Below are 11,866 nucleotides of genomic sequence, written 5' to 3'. Positions count from 1 at the left end.
GAGCCTGCGCGTCCGGAGCCTGTGCTCCGCAACGGGAGAGGCCACAACAGTGAGGGGCCCGCATACCGCAAAAAAAAAAAAAAAAAAAAAAAAAAAACTTTCCCCTGAGATTTGTCTGCTTCTTCTCTCCCAAAGCAAAGTAGGCTCAGCTGAGGGAGAAGGGCCAAGTAAGAAGGAGGAGAAGGAAACTCACCGTCCGAGGCAGAGGAGGACTTGTCCTCGTCATTGTCCTCATCCTCCCACCGGGACTGAAAGTCTCCAGGACGAAGCAGCACTTTGTCTGACTTTGCAGTCGGCAGGCCAGACATGGACTGAGAAAGTGGTGTTCTCTGCAGATTGGACCTGGAAAACAAGGTCCGGAGCTTTGACTTCTTCTTGTCTTTCGAAGGAGACTCGTCGTCGCTGTCAGCCGAGGGCGTCACGCTGGGGACGATGGCTGACACGGTGTCTGACGCCCTGTCCTTATTCTTCCCCTTGATCTTGTCCTTTAGTTTCCCAAATGGATTCCGAGACTTGTCTTTCATGGAAAGGTCGAACATGCTAGCGGTCATGTTGTTTCTCATAAACTGGATGTCAACCTCAATTTCTCCTCGTTCTTTATTCTTCTTCCCCGGTTTGGATTTCAAGGTATACCACCTACGAGGAGAAAGGCTGACAGGTTACCTTTGAATGGAAGCGCCTAAAACGATGTTCACAGTCCCCGTTACCTGGCCTCTCCTCTCTGCTATTACCAGCCTCGTATACAAACCCTGTGTTCTCTTCTTTGGGGAGTGAGGGGTGAAGTGGGGGAGGGCAGAACTGGAAGTTTTATTTCTGAGAAGACGCCCTCTAGGCAAAGATAGGATCTGATTCTGTACTTAGTGTAAGGTCACCTAAAATCTTGATTCGGTAAAGAGCTATTTCTAAGAATAAAATAAACATTCCGTCAAAACACTTCCTGTGACTGGCTTTTTCCTTCAACGGGGTAAAAATGCAAAGATCATATACAAACAGTTACGTAGGTAGAGTGCAAATTTGCAAGAGAATCTCAGAGAAAAGCAAGGGTTTGTAGAATAGTCCCTGGCAGGGAGTAATGGAAACTATAAGACAGAGTAAAACAGATTTGTTAAAGGAAAAAAAAAAAAGAGCGAAATAAGCCAGTCACAAAGTGACAAATATTGTGTGATTCCATTGACGTGAGGCCCCTAGAAGAGCCAAGTTCAGAGACAGAAAGGAGAATGGTGGTTGCCAGGGGCTGGGGGCTGCAGGGGGACCTGGGAGTGTCAGCTGGGAAAATAAAAGTTTTGGAGTTGGGCGGTGGTGATGGCTGCATAAAAATGTGAAAGCACTTAATGCCACAGAACTGTGCGCTTAAAAATGGTTAAAATGGTCACCGTTGTTATATGTATTTTACCACGATGAGAAAGAACGAGAAACTGAGAGGAGGCATTCATCCCCAGCTTAATAATCAGAAAAAGGAATATTTCAAGCATGATTCAAGAATTTCACTTGGTCATTTGCAAACTACTTCACGATATGGCAAATGATATTATATCAGCCCAACTCCATTGAAAGACGAACTTCAGAGAAAGGAAACCTCCCTTCGGCATTTTCCATCGGGTGAACCGCAAGAATGTGAGCCCGGTGAGTGGCGCAAGCTCCGCAGAACACACACTCCAAATACAGGGCTGACCCACAGCTGCCTCCGGGGTCACCCTCACATGCCGAGAACCACACTCTGATGTTCTTTTCGGTGACCTATTTAAGAGCTGAGGGCTGTGAACTTTAAGGAAATGATGGTTTTGCCCAAATAAACACAATTTCCTCTTTTACCTTGAGCCTGTCCTGCTCCCAGGGCAGATCGTGCCCCCCACTATCTTAGCTCATTCTACACTTAAAGGGGCAGAGGGAAGCAGAAACACACTTAGAAACGTCCTCCTCTAGGTCTCACAAGAATGACATGAAGTGGACAGCATACCCACTTTACAGATAAGGAAATTGAGGCTCACAAGTTAGGTAACTGGTACAAGGCCTTGCAACTGCTAAAAGGCACAGTCAGGACTCTGAACCAGCTCTACAGTTTCCCCAAAGCTTTCCCTTACACCAAGATTCCAGGTTGCCACTCCCTCTGAACTCATCTTTGCTGAGCCGTCTTTTACAACACATAGAAAAGAGGGCTGAAATTTAAATTCTTTCTGAGGAAGGCTTAAGCTTCCAATTTAAATGTCCTGAGATGAAAGCAGAGAAGGGGGAAAGCCCCCATAGCTGGCATCAACCATAAATCATAGGGCTGCACATAAAGTTCAGATATAACGTCATCGAGAAGGACTTACACTGGATTAACAAAATACAGCCAAGATCTGGGAAAATGACATGAGCTACGATTTTGGACCTTTAGGAGAAATCTTCTATGATTTTAAAAACTACAGTCCACAGCTGGAGGAGGAGGAAGACGCAGGGTCTTTACAGACAGCCTCACCCTGCCAGCCAGCCAGAGTGTCTTCCCAACACATTTTCCATGGCAGGCTGGGAACAGTTTGCATATCTGTCATTTAGATGTTGAGAGGATTATTTGTATCTTTCTCTTCTGACAGTCATGTGCTAAATGGTAGCCTTGGTGATGAGGAGTGGTTAGCTTTTGTAAATACCAAGGGTAGGCACCTGAAAAGGGGAAGTTACTGAGAGCTGAGTGTGGAGGCTCAGAGGACCACACCAGTCACAAGCAGAGAGCCTCACCTCTCCACCCAGGGCCTTCTCCCAGCTCCTCCACCTCTCTATTCACCCTCCCGGGGGACGCAAAGGCTCCCGACCTTCAAAGAATACCATTTGCCAGCTCCCTCAACGGGGCCGCCTTCCCCGAAGTATCAGCGCCGAAGTCTGTTTATTTTGAGCGAAGCTGCAACCAACTCTAGGATCCTCTCTGAGGGCCTATTATCACCTGATGCCCAGGTTCAGTCCCCGGGCACTGGAGTGGGATTTGTTTTGGAAACTTCTAACACCACTAGGATGTATGAACAGGCACTTCAACTGTTCCTGTCACTTATTTTCACACGCAAACCTAAAACCAAAGACCAGGTAGCCAAGAACAGCCACAGGGCTATTTAAGGACGTGAAAAGCAGACTGAATCGTAGGCAGGTAAGTAACCCCTGTGAGTCTGCTGGATTTATTAAAGCTGGAAAGGAAGACAGGAATTCTTCTAGCAATATTATCCTGATCATTAAATTCACACAGCTTAAGCAAGGGATCTTTTTTTTTTTTTTGCGGTACGCGGGCCTCTCACTGTTGTGGCCTCTCCCGTTGCGGAGCACAGGCTACGGACGCGCAGGTTCAGCGGCCATGGCTCACGGGCCCAGCCGCTCCGCGGGATGTGGGATCCTCCCAGACCGGGGCATGAACCCGTGTCCCCTGCATCGGCAGGCGGACTCTCAACCACTGCGCCACCAGGGAAGCCCTAAGCAAGGGATCTTTGACACAAGTATAATTTGATAGTTCATGAAAGCAACGATCCATAAATGTCTCACCCTAAGAAATTCCAAAGCAGGACATATTTGTGGGTTCCAACATTTAAGCATTGGTTCAATTTATCAGTGTTTCTGTCCGTTTGATTTTCAGTGCGCTTAATTCCAGCACCTCACGGAAGTAGTTCATATATAATTAGGTCCCAGCACGGCCACACAGCATGTGACGGCAGGGTGGCTGTGTCCCAGCACCACCATTCACGAAGGCCCAGAAATCTTGAATTATCTCAGAAATCAGGGCTGGGTTTTCCCAGTACAAAGGGCAGAGTACAGAGAGAAAGCCATAATCCCAGTGTAGAAAGTTTATTTTTAGGCCCATATTCTAAAAAATCCTGCAACCTATCAAAAAAATGAAAAATAAAAGGATCCCTTCTATAAGCAAATAGTCATTTTTACTTATAATTAAAACTTAGTTCTTCCAAAATTAAAAGGATCTCAGAATACACAGAAAGTGACAAGAAATGTATATAAACTGTACTTTAAAGTAATAACACGCAAAGGATAACAATCAAATCATACAAAACGGTACAGAATGAAAACTTTAATCTCCATGCCTCTCAGTCAAGTGAGGATCTTGGGAATGAACATACAAGCAAAAATGCATATTATCCAAGCAGGCTGCCCTACTGTTTGAGAGTTTTTAGGTTGGGGTTTTCTTGGTCAAACACAAGACAAGGCAACAGCTAAAAATATAGAAAAATTCATTTAAGTCTTCTACACTTTCAGAAAGATGCCTTATTAAGAGCAGCAAGGGAAAGAATGAATAAAAGTAAAAAAGCATGAACTGGGTACAGGAAGGAAAAAATACAGGATGCAGGACGCAGGGTCTGCTTCCCGAGTCGCCGGGCTAGGGAACTAGTGTCTGGACCCGCATTGTCAAATCTCCTGGGCTTTTTATTTATTTCTTTTTAATACATTTATTTATTTTATTTATTTATTTCTGGCTGTGTTGGGTCTTCGTTGCTGCACCTGGGCTTTCTCTAGTTGCGGCGAGCGGGGGCTACTCTTCGTTGCGGAGCGCGGGCTTCTTATTGCGGTGGCTTCTCTTGTTGCGGAGCACGGGCTCTAGGCGCGCAGGCTTCAGTAGTTGTGGCATGTGGGCTCAGTAATTGAAGCGCACAGGCTTAATTGCTCCGTGGCGTGTGAGATCTTCCCGGACCAGGGCTCAAACCTGGGTCCCCTGCATCAGCAGGCAGATTCTTAACCACTGTGCCACCAGGGAAGTCCTCCTGGGCTTTTTAAACACTCATTTTGAGAACAGCTAAAACCACCCAACCATGTCCAATTCTCAGGACTGGTTTGCCTCAGAACGTAGGTTTCTCAATACAAGGAAAGCTGGTCCCAGGGGGCCTTCTATAGGAATGTGGGAGAGCGGGGGCAGTGTGGTTCCTGCTCTTGGGAAATGAAAGGTCTCACAGTGCATCCCTGCAGACGTGCGGGATTACACTTGTAAAGGACTGACTGGTACGCCTCAAAAATAACCTGTCTGCAGATGAAGCAAACATGTTTTTCCTTTAAAACATTCCAGAGGGGTAGACACAGACAGAAAAAATGATGGCTTCAAAGATTCAAGACACAGAGAAACGATGGCTTCAAGGATTCGGTTCGGTTCATGTTTTTGCACGGCAGGCACTGGAAACACAAAACGAAGAGGCCCGATTCTTGGCTGAAAAGCTTACCCACCAGTAGAGAGCTGGCTCACCAAACATCACAAAGCGTTTGTTACACTGAAACAACTGCTGCCTTTTCTTTCTGACTATGAAGTGTGAGAAAATAATTAGACATGAAAAGAAACTCCCGCTAAATTATACAATTTCATCACAGACAAGGACTCTCACACACAAAGAAGGTTCTCAGCTAATTGAAATCCCAAGGGGCTATAAGAACCACCTACTTAGGGACTCGGCCAGATGAATTAAGACTGCACCCTCCCATGAGACACAGGAGGCTCCAGGAAAGGCAAGGCAAAGGAAGACCACCAGCTCCACAAGTCCCTTCATTTTAATGGGTGAGTATTAATTTCAAGGGGTCCTTGTCTATGGGTCTGATGTGGACTCCAGAGTCAATGGTGGACCGCCTACTTCCCGTCCTGCGCAAAAACTCAACCATGAGTTATAGCATGAATCATCCCCCATGGTAACTAAACTTCATGACACAGGGGAGCATGGCCTCAAGGGAGGAAAGAAGCAGGAAGAACAGAATAGCACCTGAGTCTAATGTTTGAGATGGAGGGTGCACTTGATCTTTGTTAGACGGAGAAATTTTAAAAAGCAGTTTATTCACCGTCTTCCCCAGGGAATAAAAATAAGTAATAAAAATCACGTGAGGGTAGCAGAGGAGGACATCTAAAAGGGGTTCTGAAAAGGACTGATTCCACATGGGTAAAATGTCCATAGCCTAGAGGCCATGCACAGCAAACGGGGACAGAGATGTTTATGACCTATAAAAGGTTTGTGGTGTGTACCCTACAGAAGCTAAGTAGTTTAACAGGTTTTGTCATTGACCAAGGTAGCTAGTCCTAACTACCTAACTGTGAATACAGAATCACCGACCAGGCAGCCTTGCCTCCCGAGGTGGACCTTCCCCTCTGCCCATCAACAACTTCTTGGTGGTAAATCATGAGGGTTGCAAATGGCTCCTTTTTTACCCTAATCCCTAAAACAGCCATTCTGGCAGCACTGAAAAGCTATCTGTAGTCACCAAATCCAATCCTAAAAAGCCAGTAAATGACATGGCAAAGGAGAGATCACAGAAAAAGCAGGTTGAAAACGCTTTTGATCTTCCTATACTATTTGCTCTACAGAAATTCCCTCAGAAAGTAATTTAAAAGGTTATAGAAAAATTTTTTTAATATTTTTTAAAAATTGACTTTCTCTCATGCTAATTCAAACATTCCCTTTTGATATATTTTCTTGAAGTCTTTTTCCCGCATAGCTCAACGATTACTAGCTGAGGGGCTTCAGACAAGTTACTTAACTTGCCTGTAGAACAGGGTTCAAAGCACCTACCTCATAAGGGTGTAATGAAGATTAAATGGCTTAATATATGTAAAGAGCTTAGAACAGTGCCTGGCACTTACACTCAGTAAGTGTTCGCTATGATTATGACTTGGTAGTAACCAGAGTACATGTGCAATTCTATTTGTAGCGTGTTTTTAAATATAAGTGTCTTACAGTCTCCATACCCACCATTTTTAATGGTTGTATGATGTTCTGTGAAGTGCATTTATACCATCGTTCACCCATGGTTCTCAAATGGGAACTTAAGACATCAACAGTTCTGACTGATTGTTCTCAAACATGGTTCTCAAACGGGAACTTAAGATATCAACAGTTCTGACTGACTATTCCTAAGGATCCAATCTTAAGCCATCAAACATAAATAACAATGATTTGCATTTGAAGGGAGTGGGAAAAGACTCAATTATAAAATTAGTTTGTGGGACTTCCCTGGTGGCACAGTGGTTAAGAATCCGCCTGCCAATGCAGGGGACACGGGTTCGAGCCCTGGTCCGGGAAGATTCCACATGCCGCGGAGCAACTAAGCCCGTGCGCCACAACTACTGAGCCTGCACTCTAGCGCCTGTGAGCCACAACTACTGAGCCCGCACGGCTAGAGCCCATGCTCCGCAACAAGAGAAGCCACTGCAATGAGAGGCCCACGCTCCACATCGAAGAGTAGCCCCTGCTCACCGCAACTAGAGAAGAAGCCCGCGTGCAGCAACGAAGACCCAACACAGCCAAAAATAAATAGATAAATAATTTTTAAAAATTGTTTGTATGACACAATTTCCAAAATTAAAAAGTATATACAATTTTTAAAAATACCACGATTGGGGAATAATTTCTATAACTTATCGTGAGATTTAATGATCCTCAGAACTCTGCAGGATTTCTAAGTAGGTGGGAGAGACAAGAAACAGAGGCCCCCAAACTATTTCAGACATATGCCAAGATGGCATAACTGACTGCAGTATACGGATCAAGACATATTTTCTAAGTTGAAAGCAATACCAAACTCCTTGTAGGTAAAGACTAAAGGAAAAACCAAGCACCAGTATTTTAAGATTCTCTAAGAATTAGAAAAATTAACACATTTATAAACATGTAAGTCTACCACTCCTGCCATCATCTAGTTACCAAGTTTTTACTTGACCATATCTCAAAAAGCCACAAATGTTAATATTCTAACATCAGATCAGGTATCTCGCCTCTTGCCCAAAAGTAAATGCCACTGATGTAGTCTACGTGATCTGCCAAAGAACAGTCTCCGTGGGGTCCTTTGTCACTCATGCAAAGAGACGTTAAGGATGGGGAAAGGAAATGTGATGGTTTGGTCCACCACCTCTCGGCCAGGACGAAAGAAAACAACTTCAGCGTGACAGACATCAAAGAACATTCAGTCCACTCTACCCCACAGGCAGACTCGCACTCCTTTCTGTGGGCGCTCCCGGCAGGGAAGCAGGGCATCTGATTTATCTGGTAATCAGGTAAGTCCCAAGGAGGAGGAAAAAACCCCATACCAAGAGCGTTTCAAATCCTGTTCTCATGACAAATGATCAGTAAAAACGAAAAGTTCCATTAGCGTAAAAGGAAACCCCACAGGACTGGTGCTGTAGGCGGTGACGCTCTTGAAGAAATAGCTCGGGGCCCGCCTGCCGCTGGTGCCCCTCACACAGGACAGCTGTTCTTCAGGATCACAAGAGGCCTTTTCAGACCAGGCTTTCTGGAAGCCTTGGTTGTTCTCCCTCAGTTAGCCATGTCCTTTTTAATAAACAAGAATTTTAAAAGTGAAGTGTGCAGCGGTCACACCTCTAGAGAGGGTTTTTCTGGCATTTCCTATAAATGCCTTCTCTCTGCTCCACCCAGAGGCCAGCGTTCAGGAAAAGACACTTAATTACAGCTGCCTTTTTTCTCCCCATGGGCACATTCCTAAATGTGTCCCTCAGGGACACCCTGGAGACGAAAGCCCTTGATTTTTCTCTAACAGATCATCCCCAGACCTGTCCCAGCAGGAAAGGAATTTCTCGTCTCATTAGTGGCTAAAAGCGGCTCCTTTACCAAGGGCACCGTAAGCCCCAAACTGCAGGTGACCTGTTTCTCCAGTGTTGAGCAGGGGTGCTGACGAGCAAGCCAGACCGCACACTGGGAAACGGAGAGAAGCGGGGCTTTGACCTCATACCGAGGCCACCCCTAGTCTTTAATCCACTGGGCTAAATGTAAGATTAAACACTTCTCCACGTCCACACGGGCAAACGACCGCCTGCCCTGTGTCTACAGGGACCGCACTCAGAGACATCTGCGCACCTAGGCTGGGTCACACAGCAAACAACGAGATGGAAGTGGCCCCTGGCCAAGGGGAAAGCAGGGGAACTGGCCTGGTCTCCTGCTGAGCCAGTTGCGGCATGAGATCTGACCCAGGACCCCGTAAGGGGAGCACAACCTGCTCACCAAGTTTTTTCCACACAGTAGATGTTGGCTTTCTTCAAAGGCCGATACAAGTGTCTGGGTGTTAATTTTATTGGAATTCAAAGGCCCCTGAGGGGGACTTCCCTGATGGTCCTGTGGTTAAAAGAGTGCGTGCTTCCAATGCAGGGGGGTGCGGGTTCGATCCCTGGTCAAGGAACTAAGATCCCGCACAGCGCGGCCAAAAAAAAAAAAAACAAAAAAAAAAACCCAAAGGCTCTGAGGCTTAGAGATCCGCACCAGGCCCAGAACCAAAGGCCACCCAGGGCATGGCTCTGAGATGAAGAGAAGGTCTTAAATGCCCTTCTATTGCTCCCACGTTTGGGCAAGGGCATCTTAATCCTCTGGAGCTAGGCCAGAGCGAGCGTCCCTCCAAAAGTATAGGGTGAGAAGCACAATTTTCTCGGACGTATGGCAATTAAAATTGGAGCGGCCAGGGGCTTCCCTGGTGGCGCAGTGGTTGAGAGTCCGCCTGCCGATGCAGGGGATACAGGTTCGTGCCCCAGTCTGGGAGGATCCCATATGCCACGGAGCGGCTGGGCCCGTGAGCCATGGCCGCTGAGCCTGCGCGTCCGGAGCCTGTGCTCCGCAACGGGAGAGGCCGCAACAGTGAGAGGCCCGCGTACAGCAAAAAAAAAAAAAGAAAAAAATTTGGAGCGGCCAAATGGATACCTAAGATTATCATCCAGGGAGAGGAAGAGTGATGTCAGCAAGTGCATGTTGGAGTTGATGACAGTTTAATAAGCACATGTATTGTTCTTAATGTAATCATAACATTTTTTAGTTAATAACTACAATTAAAATGACAGAGATACTATTTAGAAAAACCTTCCTCTGATGGTAGTTGTGGAAATACAACAGAAGTCTTTGTAACCAAAAGGAAGTTAAGCAAAACAAGGCTCTTTTGTGCGCTCACCTTCCCTGATGTGAGAAACCTTTAAATGGTTGACTGACTTGCCTCCAGAGGCTTAGTTTTCATTTACAGGTTTATTTTCCCTCATGTTATTTATTATTTTTCCTTTTCTTAGTCCTGTAGTCCTCGCAGCAGTGACTCTACCAGCGTGTTGGGGCAACCAGTGAGGTCACATCGGGTTACGTTATTACAAAACAAAGGCTTGGCCTGTGTTGAAACTGTCAACAATTGAAGACACACATATACACACCCTGGTTTCAAAGGTGTTTCCTGCTCATTCACTCAGCGCACAGGTATCACTGCTGGTTGTCTTTGTAATGGTGACCTCACTCTTGTGTTGCGGTGACTGCCAGGGAAAGAAACCTGCCACCCTTTCCTGGTTCATTTTCAACAGCAAGTTCTCCTTATTTTGTTTGTTCATTCTTATCACTTCCTCTCACTCACACCCACCCATACCCAATCCATCACCAGTCAGGCCAACTGAACCTCCGGAACACTTCTGAAATCCACCTACCTCTGTCCATGACCATGCCTGTCACCTGAGTCCAAGCACCATAATTGGTTGCCTAGATTCCTGCCAGAGCCTCCCACTTCACCTGATTCCAGGCTAGGCCTGCTCCAAATCTGCTCTCCACCCAACAGCCACAGTGATCTTTCACGAACTGCATCACATCACTCCTCTGCTTTCAACGCTCAGTGGCTTCCACTGCTCTTCAACGAAGCCCTGCCTTCCTCTTCAGCCTCAATGGATGCAACCTCTCCAGCTTCCCAGGCATTCCTGCCTCAGGGCCTTTGCACAGGCTGCTCCCCCTTCCTCTACCTTTCCCTGGGAAAATTCCTCTTTATCCTTCAGGTCTCTGCCTCAGAGAGGCTACCTACAATCTCCTGCTCTTTTCTCTTATGACACCCTGTTCTCTTCCTCCACTGCACTCATCCCAATACAGGATTGTTCATTTATGTGTTCATTTATTTACCGGCTATCTCCCCCACAAGGCTCTCAGCTTTCTGAAAGCGGGGATCGTGTGTGTTATGTTCATCACTGTTTACACTGTATACCAAGTGCCTCGCATATAGTAGGCATCAAAAAATAATTACTAAAAGTATGGATGAACGTTAAAAACAAGGGGAAAAAAGGCAGTTACAACTTTCCCCATGCTAACTGTCTTCTAAATGAAATCATCAAATCATATCACGAAAAACAGGAGGGAACATCTTTCACATCGATGGAACTGTGACTTTGAGCCACCCTCACCCTTCTTAGTCACTCTGTTCCCCTACTGTGAACAGGTTGGGGTTATTTATCCCAGAACCCGAAGATCCCTGTCCTGGATGTGAGCTATCAGGTTCCTACACTGGGTGGGAGGGTTTCCAGTAATGCCCAATGTCATCTTTAGGGGGAATCCCAAGAAAAGAAAAACGTAAGCAGTAACAGCATTGCTCAAATTTTCTAGTCTGTTACAAAAAGCCAAAATGTGCTTAGGAAACCCAGAGGTATAAGCGCAAACACTGCCAGCTCAGATTTGTGAATTCGAGACCTCTGTGCTCATCCGTCACCTCTATGCCTCCACCTCTCCCAGAAAAACAACTGTCTAGCCCTCCTTAATCACCTGAATTTCCTTTGACGCTGGTCACTCTTTCTTACTATACTTACAGTTCTTCAAAATGTCTAACCTTTATCAGTATCCAGATCTTTTCACATGCAACCAAATTTTCTCTTGAATCTTCAAGAAATATGAGAAAATGACCCTCCATCAGTCTCTCTTCATATCTGGAAGGCTATCACAGTATCAAGTTTCATCCTACTTAATTACACAATGGCCTTCCAGGCACCAGCCTGAATATTTATTTTAATCTGTCTTTAAAAGATTATTTCCCCCATTTTTATTGCTCTTAGTATCCTAAAAAGATGTTTTGTTTTGTTTTCAATCTAGGACCCCAAACTACATGAGACCGGACAGCAGAGAAATCCACATGCTGGTCACCTGATTCT

At 45.7% G+C, this 11,866-nt stretch overlaps 1 protein-coding gene across 2 annotated transcripts in view; it reads right to left on the bottom strand.

Annotated features, from left to right (window-relative positions):
* The window catches only part of RAB11FIP1 (RAB11 family interacting protein 1), a 30,443-nt gene that overhangs the window by 14,736 nt on the left and 3,841 nt on the right, over positions 1–11,866 (bottom strand). For both annotated transcript variants that reach the window (XM_082608753.1, XM_082608754.1), the window contains exon 2: positions 194–636. In XM_082608753.1, the coding sequence (XP_082464879.1) occupies positions 194–636 (443 nt within the window). The remainder of the gene's footprint in view (positions 1–193; positions 637–11,866) is intronic.

The sequence above is a fragment of the Mesoplodon mirus genome (assembly GCF_964341445.2).
Source record: "Mesoplodon mirus genome assembly, chromosome: 20".
Classification (NCBI taxonomy): Eukaryota; Metazoa; Chordata; class Mammalia; order Artiodactyla; family Ziphiidae; genus Mesoplodon; species Mesoplodon mirus.
The sequence above is the reverse complement of the archived record's forward strand: the minus strand, read 5'-3'. Positions and strand labels throughout refer to the sequence as shown.